Source organism: Corythoichthys intestinalis, chromosome 3 (assembly GCF_030265065.1).
Source record: "Corythoichthys intestinalis isolate RoL2023-P3 chromosome 3, ASM3026506v1, whole genome shotgun sequence".
In the NCBI taxonomy this organism is placed as follows: domain Eukaryota; kingdom Metazoa; phylum Chordata; class Actinopteri; order Syngnathiformes; family Syngnathidae; genus Corythoichthys; species Corythoichthys intestinalis.
This window is the reverse complement of record NC_080397.1, coordinates 65,036,961-65,055,570: the sequence shown is the minus strand read 5'-3', so window position 1 is coordinate 65,055,570 and position 18,610 is coordinate 65,036,961. Positions and strand designations below refer to the sequence as shown.

At 43.8% G+C, this 18,610-nt stretch overlaps 1 protein-coding gene across 3 annotated transcripts in view; it reads right to left on the bottom strand.

Annotated features, from left to right (window-relative positions):
* mlxip (MLX interacting protein) overlaps positions 1 to 18,587 on the bottom strand; it is a 30,511-nt gene extending 11,924 nt beyond the window's left edge. For 2 of the 3 annotated variants that reach the window (XM_057830948.1, XM_057830951.1), the window contains exons 1-16: positions 18,004 to 18,587; positions 15,936 to 16,042; positions 15,461 to 15,546; positions 15,282 to 15,371; positions 15,097 to 15,138; positions 14,300 to 14,510; positions 14,138 to 14,221; positions 12,800 to 12,894; positions 10,327 to 10,708; positions 9,145 to 9,212; positions 8,167 to 8,257; positions 7,993 to 8,087; positions 5,065 to 5,169; positions 4,867 to 4,994; positions 2,429 to 2,552; positions 215 to 344 (exon numbers count right to left, since the gene is read on the bottom strand). In XM_057830948.1, the coding sequence (XP_057686931.1) occupies positions 215 to 344; positions 2,429 to 2,552; positions 4,867 to 4,994; positions 5,065 to 5,169; positions 7,993 to 8,087; positions 8,167 to 8,257; positions 9,145 to 9,212; positions 10,327 to 10,708; positions 12,800 to 12,894; positions 14,138 to 14,221; positions 14,300 to 14,510; positions 15,097 to 15,138; positions 15,282 to 15,371; positions 15,461 to 15,546; positions 15,936 to 16,042; positions 18,004 to 18,350 (2,185 nt within the window). In that variant the 5' untranslated portion in view covers positions 18,351 to 18,587. The remainder of the gene's footprint in view (positions 1 to 214; positions 345 to 2,428; positions 2,553 to 4,866; positions 4,995 to 5,064; positions 5,170 to 7,992; positions 8,088 to 8,166; positions 8,258 to 9,144; positions 9,213 to 10,326; positions 10,709 to 12,799; positions 12,895 to 14,137; positions 14,222 to 14,299; positions 14,511 to 15,096; positions 15,139 to 15,281; positions 15,372 to 15,460; positions 15,547 to 15,935; positions 16,043 to 18,003) is intronic. The other variant, XM_057830950.1, reaches the window with a different exon arrangement.
* Between the last annotated feature and the right edge of the window lie 23 nt (positions 18,588 to 18,610).

The following is an 18,610-nucleotide window of genomic DNA, read 5'->3' as shown; positions in this document are numbered from 1 at the left end:
CTGCATGATGATAACACCATTTCACTTGTCTGCAGAGTCGCACCTATCTAGACTTGAAACGTTTCAGCAAGTTTATATGAAACTCAAGCGAGTCGTTCCACTGCCCGGTGCTTTTCACCAACCCGTGCTTTTTGCTGTGGAGTCAAGGAGGCCCCTATCGGTTTGTGACGCTACGCTGGAGCCGTTCAAAAAAAGAAAAACAATTTGTACTCACGGGGCCTGAGCGCGACCAAAGAGCAGTGACGTTCCAGCCACTCCAGCGTAGTCTTGCAAAGCTCGGTTCCGCTGGCGGTCGACACCATCTTGTTGAAGGACTCGAAGAGGGGCGTGATAATGACGCTGAACTGAGAGCAAGATGTCAAGGCTCCATTGGGTTTTGCGCAGAGAGCCGGTCGACACGCCGTCAAACATATTTGCTTACGAGACACTTTTTACTCGCGGACCGTAATTGTTGCGCGATAACTTTTAAAAAGGGGCGGCCGGAGGGCGCGTTCCAGTCACGCTCCGCGGGAAGGTCTATTCAGGGGTACCGGTGGGTCCCATCTCGGATTCGGGAGGAACGGTGCGATATTAGTCCCGACCGCGGAGCATCTCTCTACCCTCGGCGGGGGGATGGGGGGTTCTCCTCGGATCACGGGAGTTTGCTCCTCTGAGAAGGCGTTCGACAGTATCACTCCTGCGGCCGAGATACGTGATCACAGAAACCCCTGATTACAGGGGGTCCGGTCCCCGTATGACCGCTGTAAGAATTAGGTCCGCCGTAAGCGCGATCAGTCGGATCCGTTCACGGCGAGGGTCGGACTAGGCCGAGGCCACCTCATGTCACCCCTTCCGTTTAGTCACTTTTATGGACCGGCCTCATCGTTCGCAGCGATATCAACGCCACCGTGGAGCCAAGAAATGGCCTTAAGCTTATGAAACGCATACAGTGCTGGTCCAAAGTATTGGCACCCCTGCAATAATGTCTCCCAGAAAAAGATTGCAATTACAAATCCTTTGGTAGTAATATCTTCATTTATTTTGCTTGCAATGAAAAACAAATGAGAATGAAAAAAAATTCAAATCATTTTACACAAAACCCCAAAATGGGCCGGCACCCTCAGTCTAATGTTTGGTAGCACAACCTTTAGACAAAAAAAACCTGCAAACAACCACTTCCGGTACCCATCAATGAGATTCTTACAATGCTCTGCTGGACCATGTTAGACCATTCTTCTTTGGTCAACTGCTCCAGGTCTCTGCCATTTTCAGATCTCTCCACAGGTGTTCTACGGGTTTCAGGTCTGGCCACTTTAGAAGTCACGAGTGTTTTCTCTCAGACCATTTTCTAGGGCTTTTTGAAGTGTCATTGTCCTGCTGGAAGACCCATGACCTCTGAGGGAAACCCAGCTTTTTCAAACATTATGCAGCAAAATTTCTTGGTAGTCTTCATAATGCCATGCACACTATACTGCTAGACTATCATTATAACAAGTCTTTTTTAATATCGCGTTTTATTGTGTACATACTTTTTAATCCATTCTTTGTGTAAGTGTGTGTGCACTCTATGGGGCAGCTTTGAATCTCATGACACTTTGTGTAATGACAATAAAGGCAATCTATTCTATTCTACTCATTCAGACGCTGACAGATAGTACGGGTTGACACCGTTGGACCCTCGGACCGCTTGAATTTCTTTGCATGTTAGTCGAGGTTCTTTATCCACCATCCGCACAATCTTTCGTTGAAATCTCTCGAACATTTTTCTTTTCCGTCCACATCTAGGGAGGTACCGTGGGATTATTGAACACTTATTGATGACACGGGAACATTCAGGTCTTTGGAGCCTTGAGATTTCCCGTGCTTCCTCACAATTTTGCTTCTAAACTCCTCAGACAGTTCTTTGATCTTTTTTTCTTTTCTCCATGCTCAGTGTGGTACAAACAAGGACAGAGGACAGAGGTTGAGTCAACTTGAATCCATTTGAACTGGCTGCAAGTGTGATTAGTTATTGCCAACACCTGTTATGTGCCACAGGAAAGTAACAGGTGCTTTTAAGTACACAAATTAGAGAAGCATCACATGATTTTTTCCAAAGGGTGCCAATACTTTTGTCCGGCCCATTTTTGGCGTTTTGTGTAAAATGATCATGATTTCATTTTTTTACATTCTCTTTTGGGTTTTTTCATTGCAAGCAAAATAAATGAAGCTATTAATACAACAGCATTTGTAATCGCAATCATTTTCAGGGAGAAATTGAGCATTATCTGACAGAATTGCAGGGGTGCCAATACTTTTGGCCAGCACTGTAAACCGGGTGACCAAGTACCTGTAAAACTCTTCCAGTGACGATTTCTTCCGACCGCAAGAAATTCCCCACCACGCACAAGGAACCCTTTTAAAAGCTAACCTGGCAGCTCGCAACTCTAAACACAAACAAAGAGGATACAATCCAGAACTTCCAGTTCTGCCGGGAACGCTGCTTGACATACTCATTGAACTTGCTCCGCATGTGGTCGAAGCGTCGCTGCGTGACCTGAGCTCCCGTGGCCGGCATCTGGTCGTGACACTGGCTGCGGTTGACAAAAACAAAAAGAAGAAATAAAGGCTGTGGTGGCAAAGGACAACCATTCTTCATACAGGGGTAACCCAAATCCAACTCCTTCAAGTGCTTGTCATTTATTTCTGAACAATGATTCTTCCAAGAAATGAACCTGAGATGGAAGTGTATTTCTTTCAAATTGAATGAAGCAGCAATTTATCACGCCGCCAGCGTTGCCAGGTCGGCCGCTCTATTTTCGTCCGGGCGGAAGAAAGATGCCAAAATTTGCCAAGTTCATATCTAACATAGTCTTCGAGTTGAGCAAAAGGGTTTCTTCTAATTGTATCCGGCATGTCAGCGCCTTACAGCGCGCCGAGCTGTCAACTGCGTACCATTTCTGATTCGGAGGTAACATTGCCATAGATCTGTACTTCTCAAGTAGTGGGGCGTTCGATGCCAGGTGTGGCGCTCGCCAGCTCGGGGAACATACTAGAATCAAGTGGAATTGCACATCCCCTCAGTGGGTGGCAGTGCTTCTCTCATTTTCAGAGCCTCCGCGCTATTTTTGATCCAAACGCAGCAAAGAGCACTGGATTTATGAAGAGCCAAGAGTAGGAAATATGACGAAGCGTATACAGCGTTCCGCTTTGACTTTTAATACAGCGGGAGACGGGGAAAGACCAGTCCGTTTACTGTGTCTAAAAATGTTTGCGGCGGACAGCGGGAAGCCAAATCAATGAAGACGTATGTCACTTCAAGACATTTGACCCCAATCACATCGATTAACAGTGTTGTTAACCTTACTTTAAAAAATAATTACAGTTACAAATGACTTCTCCCAAAAAGTAATTGATTTAGTCACTCAGTTACCTGAATGTAAGAGTAATTAGTTACTTGGCAAAGTAACTGGTGTTACCTTTCATGTCCCCCCCCCCCCCCCATTCAAAAAAAAAAACAAAAAAAAAACACTGTAACCTTTGCTATGCTTGGAAGTCATTTAATGTTGTGAATCAACCATTAAAATTGCTCCCGTTATTGCATTAGTTCCCTTCTGTCTACTTTCGCCATATGAAAGTTTTAAAACTTGTTTCATCAATTAAAGATAGATTCGAGTCAAGATATTGCAGATGTAGGATTATTTTAGTTTCTTAGGTTTGCTAGGAAGGTTCACTGCAACAGAGCCTACCAGAGAAATCTACTGCTTAAAGATGGCGGCTGTTTACCAACGCCGGCGAGTCTATCATTTCACGTCTAGTTGTATATACATGTGATATCTACTGTAGCATCGTGTGGGCGTAGTTTGTAGGCTATCGGCTACAGTCAGCCACCTAGCATCACGTTTGCAACTCCCTTCCTCCCCACTCCCGCTCTGCCTTCTCTCGTCTCCGTGTCTCTCTTTTCTGGCGTCATTCAACCAACATAGTTACGCACGCCTTTACATCCTCATTAACGGTAACAGCGTTGCATAGATGAGAAAATTAATTAGATTACTCACTACAGAAGAAAATAACGTCGTTATACTCTAATGCCGTTATTAACAACACTGTCGATTTTTTTTTTCCAGCGAAAACGTGCCGAATATTGCCAACAATTGCTTTGTCAGCGTTATATCAGTAAACCGGCGAGCGCCGTTAGCATCATATAAAGTGGCATACCAAGTTGCTCAGTGCAAAACAACCCCACACCATAGCAAAGGAGCTGTCCCTCTGGCCAATGACACTGTCTTTTTTGTTTTTTCGGTCAAATTGTTTGGCATATTGTCCTCAAGGGTTCATGTTGCTAATCAATTTGAATTACATTTTATTTTTTTTGTATTAAATGGTCAAAAAATGTCCCTTTAGTGTATTTTTACAGTTTGGAAGCGACTTTTTTTATTTTTTAATTCAGGCAAATTGATGCGCTTTAGGTTTTTTCTGTTACAAACAAAACAATGTTGATAAAGTTGTACTTTATTGTAAATTGATCTTTATTAGTTTATTTTCTTTAATATTAAAAAGGACAATGTTATGCAGAGGTATTTCCAATAATTTTACAGACAAATGATACTATTTAGAGTTGGGGGCGGCAAACATTTACGTTTTCCTGGGGGCCGGAGAGGAGACGGTCTTTCCCCTCAGCTAGGTTTTTCCCCTGCCTGACTGACTGGCAATCGCATTTATATGGCGTGACAATGATGCCACAATTCCATGCATGTTTTAGCTTGTCGTCGGCGCGAAAAAATGGTTCGTCTACGAAATATCTTTGTCATCATTGACAAAAACAACAGATGAGAATGTTCTAGACGAGCAAATCATGGCGGAAACAACAATGAATAAGAACGTCAACGACAAGAAAGAAAAACATACTTGATGGAGGCCTTGAGGCTGACAATCTCCTCCTGCAGCTTACTGATTTCTTCCTGCATTTGCTCCCGCTCCTGTTTGAGCTTCTCGATGTGCTCTACCGTCTTCTGCATTGTGACGGCAATACTTATCTGTGTACACACAGAGAGATTTAGAATGGCCCGTGATTGGTTGGGGACCCGTTGGCGACCACGCGCTTACATTGGCTTGCGAGTTGAGGCTGGGAACCAGGCCGCCCAGCGTTTTGAAGGAATGGTTTATATTTGATCGTCTCTTCTGATCGGCGATGTGCGCTCTCCTCGGGATCTGGAAACCAACGACAATAAGCTACGTGACACGAGCAGTGAACGTGGAGCAGAAGAAACAAAAACCAAGTACTGGATGTCAGCAAAATACAGTAACAAAAACATTTGACATTTGTAAATGACAGAAATGTTGAATGAAAAAAAAAATATATATATATATATATATGAAAACACAGACAAGGCTGAAAAAGCAGTTTCTGCTCTTGCACCCCTCTTTAAAATAAACTGCTGTATTTTAAGGCAAAAGAACTCTTGTGTTTGATAGAACAATATGTCTAAATGCTGCGTTAGCAGATTCATGGCACATTAATCCACTGAACTATTTTTAATTTGTCCGTTTTACCCCGGAAACCCCTGTTTACAGATGTCACGCAATCGCTTTTGTTTCAATCCAGCCATAAAATGAAGCTAACTAATTATATTTATTATTTCAATATGTCTGTCATTTTTAGCTTTGAATAACTGATGTCTAATATTTAGTTTAAAAAAAAAAACGGCTACAAAATTATTCACTCACATATTTTAAACTTTTAAACAAATGACGTCACAATGAAAAAATTAGCGTCTGTCAATAAGTCACGGATAACTACCTCGTCGCAATTTTATTTTTGTTGTTACTGTCGCATTTCCCCCTATATTTTAGATGGTAAGTAACCGATCCAAACAAAGAAAATTGAAAAAAAAAAAAACTTTTAAAGGGTAAATAGATGAAAATGAAAATCTCAACCACTCCTTGATGTCTGATTTCTGCATCGCCACCCTTGCTATATTACCATGTTTTACCCATAACATCCCCCAAAAATCCGGCTGCGGCCATTCACAGCTGTGTATTGACACTCGGTGACACATGCTACATTGAGTTTTTGGATCGAAAAGAGGTAAGTACGCGATCTCGTAAAATCATGGAGTCTTTAATTCTGCTCTCTCATGCTCTCGCCTCCAGTTAAGGTTTCGCTGTTAAAAAAATAAAAACTTTTTTTTTTAATGTCCTCCTGGTCAAAATTTTCCACCAGAAAACTGGGATTTTAAGCTTTCCAATGATGTATCACACATGCATATAGGACCATTTCAAATTTGGCCAAATTGGGGTTCTCAGAGCAGAACTTCATGTCACCCAAGTCTTTTCCGCCATATAGAAATGGGCGGCAAGGTGACAGAGCAGGGAACGGCACGTCCGGCGCACAGTTCTGATGGCAATTCCGGCCGGCCAAAGGAATGCGGGAAGGAAGTCAACCAAGAAATGTTCCCGACTCTGTAGGTAGTAAATGTATTCCACTGTGCCGTGACGTCGGAATCACGTTTATCATCTTCGATTCATTCCTTCCGCCTTGATCTGTTGAAAGCAATCTTCACCGTCTGACAAGTATTTTTGGGCGTTATCAAAAAAAAAAAAAATAAAATAAAATACTGAGGCTTTCAGACACGATGTGAGCCACGATCTACCCGGATGGGGGCTTTCAGACAAGGGGAAATTGTACCGGTACTTACCCGTCCACTACACTTTCAGACAAAGGGAAATGTACTGTACTGTACCTAACCCGTTGGGCTGCTTACACGCGCAATTTGCCTGCCTGCCTGTTTACGTTTGCTTCTATTTAACATCCCTTGGCTCCGATTATGGAACAGTACACCTTGGCATATGCAAACACAATTTCAGTGTCCACATGATGACAGTCCGTTGGTCTCACGGAGTAAACGAATTTAACAAATCAATGCGGGAAGGACCGAAGTGATCATATTTGGCCCGGGGGGAAAACAGGAAAGCACTCAACTGGGAACAATGTTCACTTACAGCTACAAACCAAGCCAGAAATCTTGGGTGATGAAAACCATTTGGGTCGCTCACTAAATATGCCACGTAAATACGATAGCCAGAATGAAGGGACAAACAAGGCACGTAGTAGAGCGGACGACTCTAATAGTATATCTGAACAAAAAAGAAAATCCATCGGGAAGCTGCCGTCCGTACAAATACAAATTGGACCATATGAGGAAACGGTCACAATGGTTTCCTGTGAGTAAATGGATAGACTAGAAAATACTTCATGGCTAAAATACATGCTTGATTTGTTTGACTCCTACAAAGCATCTAGAGTAGGGGTGAAAGTAGATACAATTTCCTGACATAAAGGTCGCCACGGAGCCATTTTTTTTTTGTATTTGAAAAAATAAACTATTTGACATAGAAAGCTGCTGCAGCGATAGAGCACGGAAAACCGGAGCTATGAACATTTCAATTTCACGGTAGGAAAGTTTTCTCCACGAGAGGGCACCTGTGCTGTTTGGACATCTTTTGCAGTCTGAATTTGACGATTGATTTTTTTGTCTTGTTTCGGCCTAATATGCTCACGAAATAGGTTATGATGATAACAGTTGACTCATTGAAATAAAGACTGAAATGCTAGAAAAACGCGCCTCCGTGAACTGGCTCGACAATACGGCCGTAGAACCATCTCCACGGTCCTCCTCCGTTCTTCAGTCTTTATAGGTTAAGGTAACAATTATTATTGTGGGAACATCGCCAAAGAAATAGCCACTTTTGTCAGGTTTTTCATGATTTATTTCAGAACTTGTGCAACACAACACGCTATTGATAATGTTATTGGATGTATTGAGATGAAGTCAGAATTCCTATTAATGGACCGCTAATTATCGAGCCAATAATTATCGTGCACCTCTGACAAAAATATGGAGGGCCAGATATTAGACATGCATGAATGATCAGATTATGCGAGCCTTTGTTGGCATTTGAAAATCAATGTTGCCACCGTTGTATGGAACACACCTTAGCTGGGTTATCAAGCAAATAATAATACTCACATACCAGGGCTGTTGTGCTGCTGCTGCTGCTGCTGCTGATCAGTGATTGCGGACTAGTAACTTGATCTAAAGCACAAGGAGAACTTGGCCGGCCCTGAACTGCCAAGACAAAAATAAAACACTAGGAAGTGGTCTTCTTTAGTGTAACCACAAGGTCCAAACAAAGCCGCACTGACACCTGAAGCCACCTCCTGGTTTCTCTGGCTGGAGGAAAAGGATTTCTCGAAGGGAACGATGCACTGAGGAGACTTCTGGTAGAATCCACCAGCCTGACATGCAAAAAAATAAAAGGCATTCATTAGAGAGGGGGTCACGTGCAAATGCCACTTTCTGTAATCACGCTAGATGGTCATTTCCTGGTTAAAAACACAGCCGGAGAGGTTTTCCGGACCATTTGCCTATGTTTGAGAAACGGTCTTCCGGCGGCGGCCGCCGAACCCGCTCGGTGCCAACTACCGCCGCCCGATTTCCTCCTCCAGCTCCCACGTGCACCTTCCGCAATGCACCCCCCCCCCTTCTCCCCTCAAGACAAGTTTGCATCAGAGGCTAGCGGACAGGCAAGACAGGCAGTCGCTCGCTCGGGGCCCCGGCCAATAAAGGTTGCCAAAATGTACTCGGCAGAAGGGACGTCAATTTGGGCGTTGGAAATGACATCGCGATAGCAACCCCCGCCCCTGCACTTGATGATACCATAGGAGCCCTCTGCGTATTTCAAGAAAAGTGAAACTTAAGTCATTTGAAGTTTCTAAGTTGACTTTATTAATATCCAAATGTTTGTTGACATATGGTTTGCCAGCTACATTGCTTACTGAAATATTTATTGTGCAAAAAAAACAAATATTTGCAGTGGGCGCAGGTGGGACAGGGATTTCCTTCTTGGAGCCCCAAGAAACCGCAGTGATGCCACTGCTTTGCATGTAATGCTACAGCTTAGCTAATAAGTACTCATAAACACGCACTAATGAAATGCATATCAACGACTGACTCTAAAGAAAGTCTCATTCTGGCATTTAGCTTGAAGAAATCCTAATTGGCTTCAAACAGGATCATTTGAGTCAGACAGTTTTTAGTGTAAATCTGCATTGAACTGCACATAAAGGCCGCTTGTATTGTACGCGCGCAAATGAGGCGTCTCGTGCCGATGTTGTGAACTCACCACGCCGCAATGAGCGATCAGCACACCGGGAGACGATGCCACATCCGTTTTCATGCCTGGGATGACACCTGAGAGAGAGAGGGACACCAGTCAGTAGTTGTTTGGACGGCCCCGCCCCACAAAAAATTTGCTGTATTTAATAGAGTCATTCTGAATCCTGGGATTAAAGACTTCAATTTTCCAGTTCAACTTCATATTTAAGGACAATTATTTTGGGGGATGGTAGAAATGTACAATACTGACTTTTTAATCGGTGTCCCGATGTTGACCAGCTCCAAAAATCCAATACAGATATGATTTATGCGGTCGTGGACTTAAACATATTGGTGCTAATGGAAATGCGATGCCCCGCGGGATGCTTGAATCATGATAAATGTAACAACTTCAAGGTTTTCCCAAATAAAAATTCCGTGAAATATCAATTGAAGTAAACAATGTCCCATATCAAGAAAATCAATTGTAATGAGCCAAAATGTTGACAAAAATGTCACGATTGCACTGGCTAACCCAAAGAATCACTATGGGGCAACCAAAGCATTACAAATACAGGCAGGTAATCGTAGAACATGCCAATCCCTAAGATGCATTTTGCAAAGATGTCATCTTTGTGCACCTAACAAATCTTGGGCCCCTTTTCCACTGAGCTGGAACCGTACTCGTGCTTGGGGGAGCGCCGGCTCTTTCCGTTTCCCTCACCCGAGCGCTAGCCCCTGAAAACGGGTGTTCGACAGGTGTCGACTCATTGTTAAGCTAGACGAGTGCCGGCAGAGGGCTAACTAAGTCAGAGGGCCGGGTCGATCGACGGAGTTTCTTCTCGTACTTTGCAGTTCTGGCAGACTCGACGCCACCGGTACGCTTTACGTACAGACCTATTCTGGTGACGCGTGATGTAGCCCCAATTTAGATCATTTGCACATGGACGGCCAACCGGTGTTTGGGAAGCACGCAAAACAAACCATCGCCGCGCGAGCACCGGCACCGAATCGGCACGCTCGTTCTTTGGGTGGTACGAGTCCTTCTACGCGCGCTGCTGAGCTACGCTATGACCTGCCTATGCACAGAGACGGCATACAGACCGGCTCAAAACCAATACTTGCTTTTGTCGGCCGATATTTTCGGACAACGGCATTCCTTGGACCCAAAAAGTTCCCTTGTTTGAAAAAATATTTCTCACATCCAGACCTGTGATGAAGAGCTGCTGCGGAGAGACAGAGTTGGCCGGGGTAATCTTCTTCAAGTCTCGTTTTTTGTTGGCGTCGGGCGGCTGGAGATATCTAGGACGGGCAAAGGTGTGAGGCGGTGGCGGCGGGGGGCCGCCGGCGGCCGGCGTGCCCGGCATCGGCGCCACGGACGACGGCCGGGGCGGAGCGGCGCATCCGGAAGCCCGAGAGGTCGCGCCGCTTTCGCCCGAGGCCGCCGACGGGCACTGCGGCACCAGAGGATCGTGGGAGGAGATGGCGGCGTGGTCGCTAAGTGTCGAATGGCCAGGATAAAGAGGCAAATAGTTGTCCGCGATGGTGCCGGTCGCGCTCGTCACGGGAGACGGGATGTGGCCGTCCGTGAGCTGCGTGGACAACAATAATTGGCTCTGGTGACATAGGCGTGCGCAGTGGCCCCTTGACCCACGACTTGTGTCAGAGCTAGGCTACGTTCACATATCTCATTTTTTACGCAGTCCAATTCCCACTCCCCCCCCCAAAATCCAACCCGTGACCTGGGCTTATAGTACGTACGTGGATAAAAACCCAATATCTACCCAGATCCGTATAAATGTCGACTAGTCAAATACGTCACCGGCGCTCAACAAATGAAAGGACGGGCGCGACCGGGGACAAAGACGCAGAAAATACCTTATCCTTCTTCCTAATTGTTGATAAGCCCCCCCCCCCCAAAGTATTTTTATCCAAAAGACTAAGATGAAAATGATAAGCGCAGAAAATACAACAGTGGTGTGCCATATTTCAAGGGTATGTAGTGCCCTGGGAAAATGTTAATATTCCATCATTTATCCATAAACGCATGCCTTTTGTATTCATATCATGCCACTTCGTGTAATTACACACAAGAAAATGAGAGAAATTTGGCTCGATTGTCAAGCTAAAACGACCGGCGCCCGAGATCTGGCAGATTGTGTGCGTGACGTCACGACAAGTGAAGAGACCGGCCACTAGGGGGGCAGCGCCTGTCTGCATCAATAGAATTCCTTCTAGTGAGGGGAGAATTAGGGGTGTTTTCAGCTGTTTATGCTGATGCATTGTGTTCGTCCTGCACATATTCCAGGTTCCCTCATGAAGAAACACCCCTCGTTGTCAATAAAAGAGAATTCAGAATTGACAGTGAGGGGTGTTTCTTCAACAAGAAAAAGGCTCAGTCCTTTAATACTGAATGGCGGCGATGATGGCAGACAATTTCCTTTCTAGTTTCAGCGACGAATCCGACGTAACGAATGTTCATCTAATGGTGACGAGGAGAGTTACCAAGCTTTAATCGGTGTTTTAGGTTACCAATTTGAGCCCAAACGAACGCCAATGCAGCGTAATGAAACGGTCATTGAGGGGAGCAATGACACTGATGAAACATCGGCAGCAGATCGTGTGGGAAACACCAATGATTTGTTTTGCATTTCTTTTTGTGAAGCTGACACACCGTGACTGCAAAATAAAGGAATGCATAGAATAATTATCATTTATTGCGCTATCATAGCTTTTCGCTCTGCCAACAGACACAAATATGAATGGGATCAGAGAATTTCTTCTATATATTTTACGAACGATAATGTATACATGTGTCCATACCTGTATCCAATGCGTGACATTTTTTATTATAAAAGAGTACTCACTCTGGCCATTTCGAGCTTGGCTGCGCCCCTCCTTTGCTTAGCCTTAGCCTCCTTTGCTAGTCATCATCCTCTTTCTTGGTATCTCGGGACATTTAGGTCGCTGCGCACGTATGGTCGGCACCGCATCTCCTTTGAGCAGCAATCTTTTAGCAAAATCCGATTTCACTTGTCCATAGTTCGAGAAGCTTTCAGGTGGAAAATGCGCACCACAGAAAAGCGTGCCGGAGGCTGTGTCTAGAAAATTAGCCCTCTTGGCACGGACGAACTTTACCCATCGTCTGCGTAGTCCAGCTTTTTTTTTTTCGCGTTCGGGAACTCATGGATACTATATTCCGATAAATAACTATTTGTACACCACATAGCACAGCAGTTTTGAACCATTTTTGAGATGTTTTCGTCAAACAAACCCCAACGCTACTCTCTCGTCGTTAAAAAACAATGGCACCTGGCTCCGCCTCGACTGTCAATCACTTGTCGTGACGTCGCCGCCCCATTCGGCTGTTTTCGGAACATTTTCGGGAATGTTCGTCATTTTCGATCAATTTTCGATAATTCCTCATTAATGTGATTGATTTTTTTGTTAACTTTATCAAAATTTGTTATCTTGGCACATAACGGTTCTATTGATGTCTCACACCCCCTTTGCCGCTACATACCCTTTCAGTTAATGACTATGTTACGTGGGTGGTTCGCGTCACTACTAAAGGACAGAGAAGGTGGCAAGATCTTAGATGGAGTACAGGGAGGCACGCTTCCTTTTTGAGGCGGAGGCGGCGGCGGCGGGTGTGTTAAACTCTGCCTGTGCTCCGTGTTTACCTGCGGCGGAGAGCTGCTGCTGGGCATTGGGGTGACTGACGGTGCGGTGGGGGAAACGGGGAGGAAGACGGGCGTACGGAAGCTGTGAAATAAGTCTGGAAACAAGAGTTTCTATGTTAGCGAGCTGTTAGTAAAAAATAATCAATTCATTAGAAAGTCATCTACTTTCCAGGTTACGAGGTTAGGGAAACTAGTGCGTTACTAGTGTGATTTCTGTCAGTGTGCACAATTAGTGTATGTTCATGAGGGTGAATGAGGATTTAAATCCTAAAATAACACCACGCCACAAACAAACAAAAAAATATCACATTTTATAATGGGGCACTCCCTCTTTAGTTTGTCAATTCAATTATATGTAAATGATGAATGTACACCATCCCAACTAAAAAGAACGGCATGCTAAATTGGCATTGGATTGGTTAAAACAAACAAAAATGCAGTGACCGTATTTTTGTCACACTTTTTTTCTAGTTTGGCTGGCCCTGCGACTGACACTCATGAGTGACTTATAAAATGTCGAATATCATCTCACACGTCTTTGAGCAACCATGGAATTAACTCGTGCCCGGCGACTAGAGGGCCTCAAAGCTGTATGACTTTTTTTTTTTTTTTTTAACCCGTATTGAGATTATGATTTTTTTCTAATAGAATTAGACTTTCTCATCATACAGCATTATTAAGTAAAAATGAATCAATAAATGAATCATTCAAAGTGTGACCAGCACGATCACACACGGTCCATTTATAAGCAGATCTTTGAGTCGGGCATAAATTCAGCATTGTCCGTCTTAACAGATAACCGATATTGCCCAACCCAAAAATCTGATACAGATATCAAAGCGATAGCGGTATTTACAGTCGTGGACTTATTCTAGCTAATTAGGAGAACAACTTCAACTGAAGCTTTTGATTCACAAAGAACCGCAACACACGACAGCAAAACGGGAAGGAAGGATTCATTTACTGAAATGTAAAAACGCTATGATTTCCATCGTTTGATCCAACCGTCCCCAACACAGAGGCTAAATGCTTTGTGTGGAACGGCCACTTTGCGAAGAGATCAACGAGAACTACTGTGAATCGCGAGACCCATCGGTTGTTGACATAGGTTACAGCGACACGCGTACCGAATATGTCTCAATTTGCCATTGGCGAGGCAAATAGTGGGCATTTTTTCATTCGCAATGTGCGCAGAACCATCGGGACGAGAACGGAAGGCATTTCAAATACTTCTCATCCAATAGAGTCAAAGTAGCGCTTCGAAGCCAAAGCCCGGCTTAAAGGCTCCATTGGAAACGATGAATTTGTGCAAAGGGTTTATTCCCCCGCGACTTCTACCTTGTAGTGGATCAAAAGAAAAATCCAGGTTAGGCTGTAACTGCAAGAGTCCTGGTTGAATCATGTCTGCATTCACTGCATGAGCTGTGGAAGGCAAAGGACACATAGCTCACGGATTTGTCGCCACCCTAAAAACCCTTATTTTGGGGAAAGATCAATCACCGTTCTCCTTGGGATTGGGCCAGGAGGCGGGCTGGTGCGACACCAAGGTGGAGAAGAGCGTGTCGGACACCTCGGACATCAGGACTTCCACGTCGAAGAAGCCCTCCAGCTCCATGGGCACGGGGGCCGGACTATCTTCATCCTGACAAAAGCAAGCACGGAGCGTGTCTGGAGAGACTTCCCCGAACAGCGCTAACTGCTCCTCGGGCCCCTTTAGGTGTTACAAATGCAAGCGCCGAGTCAGTTCATCGTACAAGCGCGCGGGAGTCGGTGCGGCCGCCACAAAAACATTGGTTTTCCTAGCAGAAAGTACTCCATTCAAAGGAATGAACACTTTGAATTCAACATTCATCATTTTTCCAACTCATCCCAGTAAAGCGGTTTGAAACTAACCCAGGCTTAAACTGGAAATGAAAAACCTGAATTGAACCCCAAAATATGAGGTAAAACCCTACTCAACCTTTTCTTAAAATACAAACTTTAAAGACTGAAGACTATTTAAAACTAATCTGATCAACTCTAAGCTTCTTTTCTAAACTCTTCTGTCTTGAAACCTAAACCTGGATTGAAAGCCTTTACCCAAAGATGAAACCTAAATTTGAAAACTTTTTTTTTTTTTTTTTTTTTTTTTTTAATAGCGTTATAAATTGTAAAAGTTCAAACCAAAATCTATTTAACCCCATCATGAAATAGTCGTCCATCACTATTCCTGTGCTTCGCAATTATTTTCTGGGCAGGGCAGGGGTGCGTTCAAGTCCAGGTGACAAGCGGCATTCACTTTTTTTTTTTTTGCATACCTTGAGCAAACTTGAAAGGTCGTCATCCTTATGTTTCTGTAACTGAAGAGAAAGTCAAATGAACAGCGGTTACAGGCAGCCAAAGACTTTCAAAATTGTGAGGCCAAGTAAAAAATGCTCATTTTGGAAATCTGGAACAAATCTTGAACATATCGTACAAGCAAAAGCAGTGAGTGGAACTCAACTCTTTTCTTGAAGTAGGTCCTCCATTTGTGATACTCTCGGATGACCACTTCGATTCTTCTCTTCCAGCACTTGCCCTCGGTGGTGATCATCTGGGAGTCAAAAGAAAGAAGTGACGTGACGTGACGTGACGCCCGCCTCATTTGAGGCAATACGCATTTGAATATTTTTCAATGTCCACCTCCGAGGTACGATGGGCTTCCAGGTCAATGTTTCCTTCCAAAGGGGTTACAAAGTGACAAACGGGATTTTGTCTTCTCTCCACATCTGCCGGTGACAAACATTCTGATCAAGTTACTTCCAGCAAAAAAAATCCCCAATTCAAGCTTACACATATCTGCTTCAAAAAACAAATGACAAACATATATACGGTAGGAGTATTCAATACTGGTTACATTATCTTACAAAATAATAAAGGGACATCAAAAGTTACAATATTATAAGTTGAACATGTCCATTTTTATCAAGAGGGAAAAAAAACCTATGTTCTCATCAGTTTACTACTTTTTGAAATTACCAATTAGTCTCATCGATATTAGTGTACAATCAATTTCTGACTGAAAAGGGGCCAATTTTTGTTAGGAATAAAAAACTTGGCATAAATAATCATAAAATGGATGAAATGTTTAAAAGTAAATACAGTGTTGAATGCTTACACTGCATGTACCACGCCCTCCAGATAGCGTTGTTGAGGCGGATCTTGTCCCGCCAGAGCAGCTTTAAACCCTTGAAGTTTTTCCACTTGGGAGACACCAGCTTACCGCTGAACAAACAAATCCAAAAGGCTGATTCACATTTCATTGGAACAGCTTGCTGAATTTAAAAAAAAAAAAAAAAGAAGCTAAACGACATCAATGTGTTGAACAATATTAAATCCTAGCAAAGCAACTCCAATTCAACAAAGAATAATCTATTCTTAACCCAGAAAACCAACGATATACAGAGATCCCTCGTTTTTCACAGTTAATGGGGACCAGAACCTGCCGCGATAAGTGAAAAACCGCAAAGCTTTTTTTGGGGCGTTCAATGTATTTATTCAGATTTAGCATTGGAAAGAGATACATACAAGACATGTTTGTTTCTTCACTTGTTTTTCCGCTAAAGTATAATTTTTTAAAAATAAAATAAAAACTTATGTGTATATACTGTATATATTTCAATAAATGGTTTTTAAGCACTTCAAATATAATAATTATGATACGTTTGAAACATGTCACTGTCCCACTAAATTATTTTTAAACAAGAATAAAGTAGAAAAATGCTCAGTTTTATGAAACTCTTTATTGAGTGAGTCCACTCAAATCCGCTCAAGCTGTCACAGCAACTGTTTAACAAGTTAAACGATGCTTGACACATGCAGCGCTTGAAGTTCGAGTCTCTGGCAAGATCAAACCTTAACCGTTGTTCTTCCAAAATATTGTACATCGGCGAAACGTCCTGCATTAGTCGAATTTGACACCTAAAGTACTAACGTGCGCTCTAAACTTGTTTTGTTTAGATACATAGAGGAATAAGGTACTAAAAAAATGCCTGCAGAAAATACTTAAATGTAGTTATATCAAATAAGGACGGTTTAAACACGCGACGTGACTAATGTGGTCAACTGCTTCAAAGCTAACACAAAAAAACACAATGGTTAAACGTATGAGAGGGTAATACATGAAAAAAGTATCTTTGAGGCTGTGAAAAGGTTCTAAATAACTAAATAAAAACAAAAATAGTGAGTAATCGCCGCCTCTAACCGATGTGCGCATGCGCAAGCGCCCTGAGCATTGTGTAGGACGTTTCGCCGCGTAGTAAGGAATGGCCGAACACCGTCTGTCTATCATCGTTAACTTTATTAAGCAACTCCAGTGCACTGTCTGACCAAGAAAAGCGGCAGGAGCCAGAGTGAAAGACTACGTGATCGGATCGTGATAGCTCTTTAAAATACTTCTTTTATTTAATTATTTATTAATTGGGGGGGGGGGGGGGGGGGGTTTGCCATGGACTGAGGGTGCAACGTAGCGAGGGATCACTGTATTCTGCAATTACTATTAGTGCTGTGCCTTTTTTTTTTTTTTTTTTAATAAACGCACGATTATGATTTCTCACCGTAGTTTGGACCTCAAGACAATGGGGGCGCTCTCGTGGCTTAATTTGGGATTTTAATGGCCAAACTAGGGCATATTTAGGCGGCACAATGAGCTTACAGTGAGCCCGCGTTTCCCACTATGGTCGTTTTTCAGCATGTTTGAATGAAAATGAAACTACTGGCCACCGGAGACGCAGTATATATATATTTCAATCAAATAAGTAGCATTTTCAGGAAGCCCGTAAAAACCTGCAAGGTCCCACAAAACAACACAGGAGGCATTTTACATCCTAAAGACGGCGGATAAGCAGCCCATAAGGCTCAATTAACTCAAAAATTTAAAAAATTACACACACACACAAAAAAAAAAACTTCAAAAATACTTGACAGCAAGATACCGCAAGATGGCACCAAAGCAATACTTACACAACTATTTTACAGGGCTTTGTCCTGTGCGCACTATCGGCGAAATCAGAATAACATTGGAACTGAGCCCAAAAATATATACAGTATTAGGAAAAGTGGGAGAAAGGGGGGGGGGGGGCGGTCGTCCGCACAAGAATTATTCAGGTACAAGAAAAAGCCGGAAAAAAACTCGAAGTAAATCTCGATTTGAGCCGTTTACTGGTCCCGTCCATGCGGTGCCGTACCTGTAAGCTAGCGTCATGCACTCGAAGAGTTTGGTGAGCGAGGCGTCGATGGAGATGTGAGACGTGCTTGCTTTGCCGAAGTGGTACGTCTGACAAGTCTGCTTGTTGACGGTGTCGAAGTCGTAGCCTTTCTTCGGCGGGTGTTCGCTGTGCGGCGACGACACCATGAAGTGTCCGCTGTGAATGATCTGGGACCTCCTGGGGTTCCGGCTCGGGCTCGGGTTCGGACTCGGGCTGGGGCTGCGGCTCGGGCCGGACTCCTCGGCGTCTGAGTCGTCGTCTTCGTCGTCGTCCGGTTGCTGTTCGTTCGCTCGCTGCCTGTTGGAACTCGGCTGCCTAGAAGCCATGACTGCAAACAAATGGCTAACAAGCTAGCCCGGGAGGAATTGTTACTTTCCTAACCACGTCACGAGACTTGGCCGAGTCGCAACGCGACGAGTGGAACCCCCCCCCCGGTCCGGTTACTTTTGTACGCTGCCACTTTTACCCCACCAATAAAGTTCTTTGGACGACTTTCACAACTTTGTGTACAAGTTGAGTAAAGAAAGACCAGCTGACGCAAAGGCAGCTGCCTCTGCCTCAAATGGTAGGGCGGGCCAGATGTCGC